The sequence below is a fragment of the Oncorhynchus gorbuscha genome, linkage group LG12 (assembly GCF_021184085.1).
Source record: "Oncorhynchus gorbuscha isolate QuinsamMale2020 ecotype Even-year linkage group LG12, OgorEven_v1.0, whole genome shotgun sequence".
Taxonomy (NCBI): domain Eukaryota; kingdom Metazoa; phylum Chordata; class Actinopteri; order Salmoniformes; family Salmonidae; genus Oncorhynchus; species Oncorhynchus gorbuscha.
In genome coordinates this window covers 79544175-79560860 of record NC_060184.1, presented here as the reverse complement: position 1 = coordinate 79560860, position 16686 = coordinate 79544175, and the positions used below count along the sequence as shown (strand labels likewise).

At 40.6% G+C, this 16686-nt stretch overlaps 1 protein-coding gene across 1 annotated transcript in view; it reads right to left on the bottom strand.

The window, feature by feature from the left end:
• Nucleotides 1-979: 979 nt before the first annotated feature.
• LOC123991429 (extracellular sulfatase Sulf-1-like) overlaps nt 980-16686 on the bottom strand; it is an 85129-nt gene continuing 69422 nt past the window's right edge. Inside the window, exon 18 of the mRNA XM_046293017.1 lies at nt 980-2944. Coding sequence (XP_046148973.1) covers nt 2911-2944 — 34 coding nt within the window. The 3' untranslated portion in view covers nt 980-2910. The remainder of the gene's footprint in view (nt 2945-16686) is intronic.

The following is a 16686-nucleotide window of genomic DNA, read 5'->3' as shown; positions in this document are numbered from 1 at the left end:
GCAGTAGCAATTATCCATAAAATCCACTGTGTTCAAAATGAAATACCAATGATCAGTATTAAGCATCATAACACAATTGGGAGTTACACTGACCGTGTCCGAATACCCTAGTAGGTTACATATGCAATAAAATATATCGTTTTATAGTATGTGACGTTTTGAAAATCGAGTATACTTTAAATGCCCAGATCTCATACTCATTTGACTTTTGATGAAATAGAATTCGCAGCACACTATTGAGGAAGCGACGCAGCTTTTTTTTCCCACGTGTTTGACAACAGCTGATAATCAGAATAGGGGATGCGGAACAAGTGTGATTGCGCAGTCGATGACTCCTTCTCAGTATGGATGAGCAGTACGTTGATATTTGTTGCTTACTACGTACATTCTTACTAAACGGTGCGTTTTTAATTAGCATGTAGTACACAACGTTTAGTTTAAGTAGTAGGCAAGTCAGATTTTGGACACGATCAGTGACTACCTCTTTCCAAACCACAAACATTTAAACTAAAGACAACGGTCAGTTCAAGGGAAAAGCTGAATGTTTAAAGTGCGTTTAGGGTCAAACTGTTGGCATCATCTGAGTGATGATCGGTCTAGAGATGACTGAGGGCGGATTCAATCAGATCGCGCTTTATCGACAATGCGTCTTTTAAAACGGTAATGCTCCCGCATTCACAGGCAAACGCATTCACAGTAAACACTGCAAATGTCAGCTCAATCGGAAAATTACTTTAAATGTCAAGCACTCTTTAACACGGATCTAACGCAGATCAAATCATGTCCCGGTCTGAGTCTGTTAGCATTAGCCAACTCCATTGTAGCACACCAAGGTGTTAGCATTAGCCAACTCCCTTGTAGCACACCAAGGTGTTAGCATTAGCCAACTCCCTTGTAGCACACCAAGGTGTTAGCATTAGCTCCTTGTAGCACTGTTAGCATTAGCCAACTGTGTTAGCAGCACACACCAAGGTGTTAGCATTAGCCAACTCCCTTGTAGCACACCAAGGTGTTAGCATTAGCCAACTTCATTGTAGCACACCAAGGTGTTAGCATTAGCCAACTCCCTTGTAGCACACCAAGGTGTTAGCATTAGCCAACTCCATTGTAGCACACCAAGGTGTTAGCATTAGCCAACTTCATTGTAGCACACCAAGGTGTTAGCATTAGCCAACTCCCTTGTAGCACACCAAGGTGTTAGCATTAGCCAACTCCATTGTAGCACACCAAGGTGTTAGCATTAGCCAACTTCATTGTAGCACACCAAGGTGTTAGCATTAGCCAACTCCATTGTAGCACACCAAGGTGTTAGCATTAGCCAACTCCATTGTAGCACACCAAGGTGTTAGCATTAGCCAACTTCATTGTAGCACACCAAGGTGTTAGCATTAGCCAACTCCATTGTAGCACACCAAGGTGTTAGCATTAGCCAACTCCATTGTAGCACACCAAGGTGTTAGCATTAGCCAACTCCATTGAAGCACACCAAGGTGTTAGCATTAGCCAACTCCATTGAAGCACACCAAGGTGTTAGCTAACGCCAAAAGACAACTATAACCTTCAGACCAGGAAATGGTTTCACCATTCTTATAACCTTTAATATATATATATATATATTATTAAAATGGTCAACTGTGTTATTTTGGACTTGGATCTGAATTAAAATCAATTAAAAGTTGAATTCCCCACATTTCAATCATTTCTGCTGTGTTAAGGATTTACATTTTTTTTACAAAATATATATTTTGAAAAAACAGAACACTGTAGTTTTTCCAATAATAATGAATGAAAGCACCTGTGAAAAAACAAAAACAAGAATAACTTTAATACTCATTAATAATACAGCTCTAACTGACTGGTGCTGAAATCATCGTCAGCCATCTTGGCTCTCCATCTCCCCCAGTTTCTGTGTCTCTATGGTGACCAGGCTGCCCAATGGCAGGTCAGCACCTTTAATTTGTCTGTATGTGTCTCACTGGGTGTGGTTGGAGGAGGGCTGAGGGGATTGGCCCAAGGGAGTCTACTGCATCTCTACCTGTTACTGTTGGCCCACTACCAACCCAGTCCCCTTGGGGGCTCCCAGTGATAGTGTTGGAGGCCTGTATTGTGGGCTTCATTGTCTGTGGGGAGAGGGGGAGGTAGCCTTGGGCCTCTTCCTCCCAGCTCGGGTCCCCGATGAGGCTTCCTCCCAGCTCCAGTCCCTGGATGAGGCTTCCTCCCAGCTCCGTCCCCCTCTCCAGGTCATTGTGTCACACCTCCTTCTCCGTCAGCCCGTTGTTCCTGTTGCCACTGAAGACCAGCCCCGCCCCCTCGCTGCCTAGCCCCTCCTCCAGCTGATGGGCCACTCACGGGCAACCACCTCAGGCCCCTCCCCCTCTGATCTGCTGACGATGATGTCACAGAGATGATAATGTCATCGCAGACACCACCTGAGGTCTGTCAAATGGGTCGGTCTCATCCGGGGGCTCATTCATAGATTGTAGTTGACCTCTAACCTTTGAGTCGCGTGCTGTGTGGGTGGTACTGAGGAGGTGGTGATGGGGGAGGAGGTGGTGATGGGGGGGGTGCTTGGGGCAAGAGGAGTGGTGAGGGGGGTCTCTGGGAGTCCCGTGGTGGCCCAGTTCAGAGTGACCAGGCCTGGCTGGGGGTCTCCTCTCCTTTTCCTCCGCTGCCCTCCTCCAGCCCCACGGGCCCCCTCCTCTAGCCCCACGGGCCCCCTCCTCCAGCCCCACGTTCCCCCTCTGCACAGACGACGGTGTCATCCTTAAAGCTTTTTGGGGTTTTGGTCGTCGTCGTGGTTTTTCTCCGGTTGGTCTAAAAGGTGTAGCAGAAACATTATCAACGTCCTTCTGGAAGATGTGCCAGTCGTCCTGGGCTGTAGTCACCTCCTCCTCCGTCAGGTTGGGCAGCTTAACCCGCTCGTCCGTCCCAGACTGGCTGAGTGCTGTGTGGGTGGGTGGGGGGGGGGACATTAGTATCCAGTCCAACATTGATCTCCAGCCCAACATTAGTATCCAGCCCAACATTAGTATCCAGTCCAACATTAGTATCCAGTCCAACATTAGAATCCAGTCCAACATTAGTATCCAGTCCAACATTAGAATCCAGTCCAACATTAGTATCCAGTCTAATCCAGTCCAACATTAGTATCCAGTCCAACATTAGAATCCAGTCCAACATTAGAATCCTGTCCAACATTAGTATCCAGTCCAACATTAGAATCCAGTCCAACATTAGTATCCAGTCTAATCCAGTCCAACATTAGTATCCAGTCCAACATTAGTATCCAGTCCAACATTAGTATCCAGTCCAACATTAGTATCCAGTCCAACATTAGTATCCAGTCCAACATTAGTACCCAGTCTAACATTAGTATCCAGCCCAACATTAGTATCCAGTCCAACATTAGTATCCAGTCTAATCCAGTCCAACATTAGTATCCAGTCTAATCCAGTCCAACATTAGTATCCAGTCCAACATTAGTATCCAGTCCAACATTAGTATCCAGTCCAACATTAGTATCCAGTCCAACATTAGTACCCAGTCTAACATTAGTATCCAGTCTAATCCAGTCCAACATTAGTATCCAGTCTAATCCAGTCCAACATTAGTATCCAGTCCAACATTAGTATCCAGTCCAACATTAGTACCCAGTCTAATCCAGTCCAACATTAGTATCCAGTCCAACATTAGTATCCAGTCCAACATTAGTATCCAGTCTAATCCAGTCCAACATTAGTATCCAGTCTAATCCAGTCCAACATTAGTATCCAGTCCAACATTAGTATCCAGTCCAACATTAGTATCCAGTCTAATCCAGTCCAACATTAGTATCCAGTCTAATCCAGTCCAACATTAGTATCCAGTCTAATCCAGTCCAACATTAGTATCCAGTCTAATCCAGTCCAACATTAGTATCCAGTCTAATCCAGTCCAACATTAGTATCCAGTCTAATCCAGTCCAACATTAGTATCCAGTCTAATCCAGTCCAACATTAGTATCCAGTCTAACATTAGTATCCAGTCCAACAGTATCCAGTCTAATCCAGTCCAACATTAGTATCCAGTCTAATCCAGTCCAACATTAGTATCCAGTCCAACATTAGTATCCAGTCCAACATTAGTATCCAGTCCAACATTAGTATCCAGTCCAACATTAGTATCCAGTCCAACATTAGTATCCAGTCCAACATTAGTATCCAGTCCAACATTAGTATCCAGTCCAACATTAGTATCCCAGTCCAACATTAGTATCCAGTCCAACATTAGTATCCAGTCCAACATTAGTATCCAGTCTAATCCAGTCCAACATTAGTATCCAGTCCAACATTAGTATCCAGTTAGTATCCAGTCCAACATTAGTATCCAGTCCAACATTAGTATCCAGTCCAACTTTAGTATCCAGTCCAACATTAGTATCCAGTCCAACATTAGTATCCAGTCCAACATTAGTATCCAGTCCAACATTAGTATCCAGTCTAATCCAGCCCAACATTAGTATCCAGTCCAACATTAGTATCCAGTCCAACATTAGTATCCAGTCCAACATTATCCAGTCTATCCAGTCCAACATTAGTATCCAGTCCAACAATCCAGTCCAACATTAGTATCCAGTCCAACATTAGTATCCAGTCCAACATTAGTATCCAGTCTAATCCAGCCCAACATTAGTATCCAGTCCAACATTAGTATCCAGTCCAACATTAGTATCCAGTCCAACATTAGTATCCAGTCCAACATTAGTATCCAGTCTAATCCAGCCCAACATTAGTATCCAGTCCAACATTAGTATCCAGTCCAACATTAGTATCCAGTCCAACATTAATCCAGTCCAACATTAGTATCCAGTCCAACATTAGTATCCAGTCTAATCCAGTCCAACATTAGTATCCAGTCCCAACATTAGTATCCAGTCCAACATTAGTATCCAGTCTAATCAGTCCAGTCCAACATTAGTATCCAGTCCAACATTAGTATCCAGTCCAACATTAGTATCCAGTCCAACATTAGTATCCAGTCTAATCCAGTCCAACATTAGTATCCAGTCCAACATTAGTATCCAGTCCAACATTAGTATCCAGTCCAACATTAGTATCCAGTCTAATCCAGTCCAACATTAGTATCCAGTCCAACATTAGTATCCAGTCTAATCCAGTCCAACATTAGTATCCAAACATTAGTATCCAGTCCAACATTAGTATCCAGTCTAATCCAGTCCAACATTAGTATCCAGTCCAACATTAGTATCCAGTCCAACCAGTCCAACATTAGTATCCAGCCAACATTAGTATCCAGTCCAACATTAGTATCCAGTCTAATCCAGTCCAACATTAGTATCCAGTCCAACATTAGTATCCAGTCCAACATTAGTATCCAGTCCAACATTAGTATCCAGTCTAATCCAGTCCAACATTAGTATCCAGTCCAACATTAGTATCCAGTCCAACATTAGTATCCAGTCCAACATTAGTATCCAGTCTAACATTAGTATCCCAGTCCAACATTAGTATCCAGTCCAACATTAGTATCCAGTCCAACATTAGTATCCAGTCCAACATTAGTATCCAGTCTAATCCAGTTCCAGTATCCAGTCCAACATTAGTATCCAGTCTAATCAAACATTAGTATCCAGTCCAACATTAGTATCCAGTCTAATCCAGTCCAACATTAGTATCCAGTCCAACATTAGTATCCAACATTAGTCCAACATTAGTATCCAGTCTAATCCAGTCCAACATTAGTATCCAGTCCAACATTAGTATCCAGTCCAACATTAGTATCCAGTCCAACATTAGTATCCAGTCTAATCCAGTCCAACATTAGTATCCAGTATCCAACATTAGTATCCAGTCTAATCAACATTAGTATCCAGTCCAACATTAGTATCCAGTCCCAGTCCAACATTAGTATCCAGTCCAACATTAGTATCCAGTCTAATCCAGTCCAACATTAGTATCCAGTCCAACATTAGTATCCAGTCCAAACATTAGTATCCAGTCCAACATTAGTATCCAGTCCAACATTAGTATCCAGTAATCCAGTCCAACATTAGTATCCAGTCCAACATTAGTATCCAACATTAGTATCCAGTCCAACATTAGTATCCAGTCCAACATTAGTATCCAGTCCAACATTAGTATCCAGTCCAACATTAGTATCCAGTCTAATCCAGTCCAACATTAGTATCCAGTCCAACATTAATCAGTCCAACATTAGTATCCAGTCCAACATTAGTATCCAGTCTAATCCAGTCCAACATTAGTATCCAGTCCAACATTAGTATCCAGTCCAACATTAGTATCCAGTCCAACATTAGTATCCAGTCCAACATTAGTATCCAGTCTAATCCAGCCCAACATTAGTATCCAGTCCAACATTAGTATCCAGTCTAATCCAACATTAGTATCCAGTCCAACATTAGTATCCAGTCTAATCCAGTCCAACATTAGTATCCAGTCCAACATTAGTATCCAGTCCAACATTAGTATCCAGTCTAATCCAGTCCAACATTAGTATCCAGTCCAACATTAGTATCCAGTCCAACATTAGTATCCAGTCCAACATTAGTATCCAGTCCAACATTAGTATCCAGTCTAATCCAGTCCAACATTAGTATCCAGTCCAACATTAGTATCCAGTCCAACATTAGTATCCAGTCCAATCCAGTCCCAACATTAGTATCCAGTCCAACATTAGTATCCAGTCTAATCCAAACATTAGTATCCAGTCCAACATTAGTATCCAGTCCAACATTAGTATCCAGTCCAACATTAGTATCCAATTACATTAGTATCCAGTCCAACATTAGTATATCCAGCATTAGTATCCAGTCCAACATTAGTATCCAGTCCAACATTAGTATCCAGTCTAATCCAGCCCAACATTAGTATCCAGTCCAACATTAGTATCCAGTCCAACATTAGTATCCAGTCCAACATTAGTATCCAGTCCAACATTAGTATCCAGTCCAACATTAATCCAGTCCAACATTAGTATCCAGTCCAACATTAGTATCCAGTCCAACATTAGTATCCAGTCCAACATTAGTATCCAGTCTAATCCAGCCCAACATTAGTATCCAGTCCAACATTAGTATCCAGTCCAACATTAGTATCCAGTCCAACATTAGTATCCAGTCCAACATTAGTATCCAGTCCAACATTAGTATCCAGTCCAACATTAGTATCCAGTCCAACATTAATCCAGTCCAACATTAGTATCCAGTCCAACATTAGTATCCAGTCCAACATTAGTATCCAGTCTAATCCAGTCCAACATTAGTATCCAGTCCAACATTAGTATCCAGTCCAACATTAGTATCCAGTCCAACATTAGTATCCAGTCCAACATTAGTATCCAGTCCAACATTAGTATCCAGTCTAATCCAGTCCAACATTAGTATCCAGTCCCAACATTAGTATCCAGTCCAACATTAGTATCCAGTCTAATCCAGTCCAACATTAGTATCCAGTCCAACATTAGTATCCAGTCCAACATTAGTATCCAGTCCAACATTAGTATCCAGTCCAGTCCAACATTAGTATCCAGTCCAACATTAGTATCCAGTCCAACATTAGTATCCAGTCCAACATTAGTATCCAGTCCAACATTAGTATCCAGTCCAACATTAGTATCCAGTCCAACATTAGTATCCAGTCCAACATTAGTATCCAGTCCAACATTAGTATCCAGTCTAATCCAGTCCAACAGTATCCAGTCCAACATCCAGTCCAACATTAGTATCCAGTCCAACATTAGTATCCAGTCCAACATTAGTATCAGTCCAACATTAATCCAGTCCAACATTAGTATCCAGTCCAACATTAGTATCCAGTCCAACATTAGTATCCAGTCTAACATTAGTCCAACATTAGTATCCAGTTAGTATCCAACATTAGTATCCAGTCCAACATTAGTATCCAGTCTAATCCAGTCAACATTAGTATCCAGTCCAACATTAGTATCCAGTCCAACATTAGTATCCAGTCCAACATTAGTATCCAGTCTAATCCAGTCCAACATTAGTATCCAGTCCAACATTAGTATCCAGTCCAACATTAGTATCCAGTCTAATCCAGTCCAACATTAGTATCCAGTCCAACATTAGTATCCAGTCCAACATTAGTATCCAGTCCAACATTAGTATCCAGTCTAATCCAGTCCAACATTAGTATCCAGTCCAACATTAGTATCCAGTCCAACATTAGTATCCAGTCTAATCCAGCCCAACATTAGTATCCAGTCCAACATTAGTATCCAGTCTAATCCAGTCCAACATTAGTATCCAGTCCCAACATTAGTATCCAGTCCAACATTAGTATCCAGTCCAACATTAGTATCCAGTCCAACATTAGTATCCAGTCTAACATTAGTATCCAGTCCAACATTAGTATCCAGTCCAACATTAGTATCCAGTCTAATCCAGTCCAACATTAGTATCCAGTCCAACATTAGTATCCAGTCCAACATTAGTATCCAGTCCAACATTAGTATCCAGTCTAATCCAAACATTAGTATCCAGTCCAACATTAGTATCCAGTCAGTCCAACATTAGTATCCAGTCCAACATTAGTATCCAGTCTAATCCAGCCCAACATTAGTATCCAGTCCAACATTAGTATCCAGTCTAATCCAGCCCAACATTAGTATCCAGCCCAACATTAGTATCCAGTCCAACATTAGTATCCAGTCTAATCCAGCCCAACATTAGTATCCAGCCCAACATTAGTATCCAGTCCAACATTAGTATCCAGTCTAATCCAGCCCAACATTAGTATCCAGCCCAACATTAGTATCCAGTCCAACATTAGTATCCAGTCTAATCCAGCCCAACATTAGTATCCAGTCCAACATTAGTATCCAGTCCAACATTAGTATCCAGTCTAATCCAGTCCAACATTAGTATCCAGTCCAACATTAGTATCCAGTAACATTAGTATCCAGTCTAATCCAGTCCAACATTAGTATCCAGTCAGTCCAAACATTAGTATCCAGTCCAACATTAGTATCCAGTCCAACATTAGTATCCAGTCTAATCCAGTCCAACATTAGTATCCAGTCCAACATTAGTATCCAGTCCAACATTAGTATCCAGTCCAACATTAGTATCCAGTCTAATCCAGTCCAACATTAGTATCCAGTCCAACATTAGTATCCAGTCTAATCCAGTCCAACATTAGTATCCAGTCCAACATTAGTATCCAGTCCAACATTAGTATCCAGTCCAACATTAGTATCCAGTCTAATCCAGTCCAACATTAGTATCCAGTCCAACATTAGTATCCAGTCCAACATTAGTATCCAGTCCAACATTAGTATCCAGTCTAATCCAGCCCAACATTAGTATCCAGTCCAACATTAGTATCCAGTCTAATCCAGTCCAACATTAGTATCCAGTCCAACATTAGTATCCAGTCTAATCCAGTCCAACATTAGTATCCAGTCCAACATTAGTATCCAGTCCAACATTAGTATCCAGTCTAATCCAGTCCAACATTAGTATCCAGTCCAACATTAGTATCCAGTCCAACATTAGTATCCAGTCCAACATTAGTATCCAGTCTAATCCAGTCCAACATTAGTATCCAGTCCAACATTAGTATCCAGTCCAACATTAGTATCCAGTCTAATCCAGCCCAACATTAGTATCCAGTCCAACATTAGTATCCAGTCTAATCCAACATTAGTATCCAGTCCAACATTAGTATCCAGTCTAATCCAGTCCAACATTAGTATCCAGTCCAACATTAGTATCCAGTCCAACATTAGTATCCAGTCTAATCCAGTCCAACATTAGTATCCAGTCTAATCCAGTCCCAACATTAGTATCCAGTCCAACATTAGTATCCAGTCCAACATTAGTATCCAGTCCAACATTAGTATCCAGTCTAATCCAACATTAGTATCCAGTCTAATCCAGTCCAACATTAGTATCCAGTCCAACATTAGTATCCAGTCTAATCCAACATTAGTATCCAGTCCAACATTAGTATCCAGTCCAACATTAGTATCCAGTCTTAATCCAGTCCAACATTAGTATCCAGTCCAACATTAGTATCCAGTCCAACATTAGTATCCAGTCCAACATTAGTATCCAGTCTAATCCAGTCCAACATTAGTATCCAGTCCAACATTAGTATCCAGTCCAACATTAGTATCCAGTCCAACATTAGTATCCAGTCCAACATTAGTATCCAGTCTAATCCAGTCCAACATTAGTATCCAGTCCAACATTAGTATCCAGTCCAACATTAGTATCCAGTCCAACATTAGTATCCAGTCTAATCCAGTCCAACATTAGTATCCAGTCCAACATTAGTATCCAGTCCAACATTAGTATCCAGTCTAATCCAGTCCAACATTAGTATCCAGTCCAACATTAGTATCCAGTCCAACATTAGTATCCAGTCCAACATTAGTATCCAGTCCAGTCCAACATTAGTATCCAGTCCAACATTAGTATCCAGTCCAACATTAGTATCCAGTCTAATCCAGTCCAACATTAGTATCCAGTCCAACATTAGTATCCAGTCCAACATTAGTATCCAGTCCAACATTAGTATCCAGTCTAATCCAGTCCAACATTAGTATCCAGTCCAACATTAGTATCCAGTCCAACATTAGTATCCAGTCTAATCCAGTCCAGTCCAACATTAGTATCCAGTCCAACATTAGTATCCAGTCCAACATTAGTATCCAGTCCAACATTAGTATCCAGTCTAATCCAGTCCAACATTAGTATCCAGTCCAACATTAGTATCCAGTCCAACATTAGTATCCAGTCCAACATTAGTATCCAGTCTAATCCAGTCCAACATTAGTATCCAGTCCAACATTAGTATCCAGTCTAATCCAGCCCAACATTAGTATCCAGCCCAACATTAGTATCCAGTCCAACATTAGTATCCAGTCTAATCCAGCCCATTAGTATCCAGTTTAGTATCCAGTCCCATTACCAGTTAGTATCCAGTCCAACATTAGTATCCAGTCTAATCCAGTCCAACATTAGTATCCAGTCTACATTAGTATCCAGTCCAACATTAGTATCCAGTCTAATCCAGTCCAACATTAGTATCCAGTCCAACATTAGTATCCAGTCTAATCCAGTCCAACATTAGTATCCAGTCCAACATTAGTATCCAGTCCAACATTAGTATCCAGTCTAATCCAGTCCAAACATTAGTATCCAGTCCAACATTAGTATCCAGTCCAAACATTAGTATCCAGTCCAACATTAGTATCCAGTCTAATCCAGTCCAACATTAGTATCCAGTCCAACATTAGTATCCAGTCCAACATTAGTATCCAGTCTAATCCAGTCCAACATTAGTATCCAGTCCAACATTAGTATCCAGTCCAACATTAGTATCCAGTCCAACATTAGTATCCAGTCCAACATTAGTATCCAGTCCAACATTAGTATCCAGTCTTATCCAGTCCAACATTAGTATCCAGTCCAACATTAGTATCCAGTCCAACATTAGTATCCAGTCTAATCCAGCCCAACATTAGTATCCAGTCCAACATTAGTATCCAGTCTAATCCAGTCCAACATTAGTATCCAGTCCAACATTAGTATCCAGTCCAACATTAGTATCCAGTCCAACATTAGTATCCAGTCCAACATTAGTATCCAGTCTAATCCAGTCCAACATTAGTATCCAGTCCAACATTAGTATCCAGTCCAACATTAGTATCCAGTCCAACATTAGTATCCAGTCTAATCCAGCCCAACATTAGTATCCAGTCCAACATTAGTATCCAGTCTAATCCAACATTAGTATCCAGTCCAACATTAATCTAATCAAACATTAGTATCCAGTCTAATCCAGTCCAACATTAGTATCCAGTCCAACATTAGTATCCAGTCCAACATTAGTATCCAGTCTAATCCAGTCCAACATTAGTATCCAGTCCAACATTAGTATCCAGTCCAACATTAGTATCCAGTCCAACATTAGTATCCAGTCCAACATTAGTATCCAGTCTAATCCAGTCCAACATTAGTATCCAGTCCAACATTAGTATCCAGTCCAACATTAGTATCCAGTCCAACATTAGTATCCAGTCTAATCCAGCCCAACATTAGTATCCAGTCCAACATTAGTATCCAGTCTAATCCAGTCCAACATTAGTATCCAGTCCAACATTAGTATCCAGTCTAATCCAGTCCAACATTAGTATCCAGTCCAACATTAGTATCCAGTCCAACATTAGTATCCAGTCTAATCCAGTCCAACATTAGTATCCAGTCCAACATTAGTATCCAGTCCAACATTAGTATCCAGTCCAACATTAGTATCCAGTCTAATCCAGTCCAACATTAGTATCCAGTCCAACATTAGTATCCAGTCCAACATTAGTATCCAGTCTTAATCCAGTCAATCCAGTCAACATTAGTATCCAGTCCAACATTAGTATCCAGTCCAACATTAGTATCCAGTCCAACATTAGTATCCAGTCCAACATTAGTATCCAGTCTAATCCAGTCCAACATTAGTATCCAGTCCAACATTAGTATCCAGTCCAACATTAGTATCCAGTCCAACCAGTATCCAGTCTAATCCAGTCCAACATTAGTATCCAGTCCAACAACATTTAGTATCCAGTCCAACATTAGTATCCAGTCCAACATTAATCCAGTCCCAACATTAGTATCCAGTCCAACATTAGTATCCAGTCCAACATTAGTATCCAGTCCAACATTAGTATCCAGTCTAATCCAGCCCAACATTAGTATCCAGTCCAACATTAGTATCCAGTCCAACATTAGTATCCAGTCCAACATTAGTATCCAGTTAGTATCCAACATTAGTATCCAGTCTAATCCAACATTAGTATCCAGTCCAACATTAGTATCCAGTCTAATCCAGTCCAACATTAGTATCCAGTCCAACATTAGTATCCAGTCCAACATTAGTATCCAGTCTAATCCAGTCCAACATTAGTATCCAGTCCAACATTAGTATCCAGTCCAACATTAGTATCCATCCAGTCCAACATTAGTATCCAGTCTAATCCAGTCCAACATTAGTATCCAGTCCAACATTAGTATCCAGTCCAACATTAGTATCCAGTCAACATTAGTATCCAGTCCAACATTACATTAGTATCCAGTCCAACATTAGTATCCAGTCTAATCCAACATTAGTATCCAGTCCAACATTAGTATCCAGTCTAATCCAGTCCAACATTAGTATCCAGTCCAACATTAGTATCCAGTCCAACATTAGTATCCAGTCCAACATTAATCCAGTCCAACATTAGTATCCAGTCCAACATTAGTATCCAGTCCAACATTAGTATCCAGTCCAACATTAGTATCCAGTCTAATCCAGTCCAACATTAGTATCCAGTCCAACATTAGTATCCAGTATCCAGTCCAACATTAGTATCCAGTCTAATCCAGTCCAACATTAGTATCCAGTCCAACATTAGTATCCAGTCCAAACATTAGTATCCAGTCCCAACATTAGTATCCAGTCCAACATTAGTATCCAGTCTATTAGTATCCAGTCCAACATTAGTATCCAGCCCAACATTAGTATCCAGTCCAACATTAGTATCCAGTCTAATCCAGCCCAACATTAGTATCCAGTCCAACATTAGTATCCAGTCTAATCCAGTCCAACATTAGTATCCAGTCCAACATTAGTATCCAGTCTTAATCCTAATCCAACATTAGTATCCAGTCCAACATTAGTATCCAGTCCAACATTAGTATCCAGTCTAATCCAGTCCAACATTAGTATCCAGTCCAACATTAGTATCCAGTCCAACATTAGTATCCAGTCTAATCCAGTCCAACATTCCAACATTAGTATCCAGTCAACATTAGTATCCAGTCCAACATTAGTATCCCAGTCCAACATTAGTATCCAGTCCAACATTAGTATCCAGTCTAATCCAGTCCAACATTAGTATCCAGTCCAACATTAGTATCCAGTCCAACATTAGTCCAACATTAGTATCCAGTCTAATCCAGTCCAACATTAGTATCCAGTCCAACATTAGTATCCAGTCTTATCCAGTCCAACATTAGTATCCAGCCCAACATTAGTATCCAGTCCAACATTAGTATCCAGTCTAATCCAGTCCAACATTAGTATCCAGTCCAACATTAGTATCCAGTCCAACATTAGTATCCAGTCTAATCCAGTCCAACATTAGTATCCAGTCCAACATTAGTATCCAGTCTTATCCAGTCCAACATTAGTATCCAGCCCAACATTAGTATCCAGTCCAACATTAGTATCCAGTCTAATCCAGTCCAACATTAGTATCCAGTCCAACATTAGTATCCAGTCTAATCCAGTCCAACATTAGTATCCAGTCCAACATTAGTATCCAGTCCAACATTAGTATCCAGTCCAACATTAGTATCCAGTCCAACATTAGTATCCAGTCCAACATTAGTATCCAGTCTAATCCAGTCCAACATTAGTATCCAGTCCAACATTAGTATCCAGTCCAACATTAGTATCCAGTCCAACATTAGTATCCAACATTAGTCCAACATTAGTATCCAGTCCAACATTAGTATCCAGTCTAATCCAGTCCAACATTAGTATCCAGTCCAACATTAGTATCCAGTCCAACATTAGTATCCAGTCTAATCAACATTAGTAACATTAGTATCCAGTCTAATCCAGTCCAACATTAGTATCCAGTCCAACATTAGTATCCAGTCCAACATTAGTATCCAGTCCAACATTAGTATCCAGTCCAACATTAGTATCCAGTCTAATCCAGTCCAACATTAGTATCCAGTCCAACATTAGTATCCAGTCCAACATTAGTATCCAGTCCAACATTAGTATCCAGTCTAATCCAGCCCAACATTAGTATCCAGTCCAACATTAGTATCCAGTCTAATCCAACATTAGTATCCAGTCCAACATTAGTATCCAGTCTAATCCAGTCCAACATTAGTATCCAGTCCAACATTAGTATCCAGTCCAACATTAGTATCCAGTCTAATCCAGTCCAACATTAGTATCCAGTCCAACATTAGTATCCAGTCCAACATTAGTATCCAGTCCAACATTAGTATCCAGTCTAATCCAGTCCAACATTAGTATCCAGTCCAACATTAGTATCCAGTCCAACATTAGTATCCAGTCTAATCCAGTCCAACATTAGTATCCAGTCCAACATTAGTATCCAGTCCAACATTAGTATCCAGTCCAACATTAGTATCCAGTCTAATCCAGTCCAACATTAGTATCCAGTCCAACATTAGTATCCAGTCCAACATTAGTATCCAGTCCAACATTAGTATCCAGTCTAATCCAGCCCAACATTAGTATCCAGCCCAACATTAGTATCCAGTCCAACATTAGTATCCAGTCTAATCCAGCCCAACATTAGTATCCAGTCCAACATTAGTATCCAGTCCAACATTAGTATCCAGTCCAACATTAGTATCCAGTCTAATCCAGCCCAACATTAGTATCCAGTCCAACATTAGTATCCAGTCCAACATTAGTATCCAGTCCAACATTAGTATCCAGTCCAACAGTAGTATCCAGTCTAATCCAACATTAGTATCCAGTCCAACATTAGTATCCAGTCTAATCCAGTCCAACATTAGTATCCAGTCCAACATTAGTATCCAGTCCAACATTAGTATCCAGTCTAATCCAGCCCAACATTAGTATCCAGTCCAACATTAGTATCCAGTCCAACATTAGTATCCAGTCCAACATTAGTATCCAGTCTAATCCAGCCCAACATTAGTATCCAGTCCAACATTATCCAGTCTATCCAGTCCAACATTAGTATCCAGTCCAACATTAGTATCCAGTCCAACATTAGTATCCAGTCTAATCCAACATTAGTATCCAGTCCAACATTAGTATCCAGTCTAATCCAGTCCAACATTAGTATCCAGTCCAACATTAGTATCCAGTCCAACATTAGTATCCAACATTAGTATCCAGTCTAATCCAGTCCAACATTAGTATCCAGTCCAACATTAGTATCCAGTCCAACATTAGTATCCAGTCCAACATTAGTATCCAGTCCAACATTAGTATCCAGTCCAACATTAGTATCCAGTCTAATCCAGTCCAACATTAGTATCCAGTCCAACATTAGTATCCAGTCCAACATTAGTATCCAGTCTAATCCAGCCCAACATTAGTATCCAGTCCAACATTAGTATCCAGCCCAACATTAGTATCCAGTCCAACATTAGTATCCAGTCTAATCCAGCCCAACATTAGTATCCAGCCCAACATTAGTATCCAGTCCAACATTAGTATCCAGTCTAATCCAGCCCAACATTAGTATCCAGTCCAACATTAGTATCCAGTCTAATCCAGTCCAACATTAGTATCCAGTCCAACATTAGTATCCAGTCTAATCCAGTCCAACATTAGTATCCAGTCCAACATTAGTATCCAGTCCAACATTAGTATCCAGTCTAATCCAGTCCAACATTAGTATCCAGTCCAACATTAGTATCCAGTCCAACATTAGTATCCAGTCTAATCCAGTCCAACATTAGTATCCAGTCCAACATTAGTATCCAGTCCAACATTAGTATCCAGTCCAACATTAGTATCCAGTCTAATCCAGTCCAACATTAGTATCCAGTCCAACATTAGTATCCAGTCCAACATTAGTATCCAGTCTAATCCAGTCCAACATTAGTATCCAGTCCAACATTAGTATCCAGTCTTA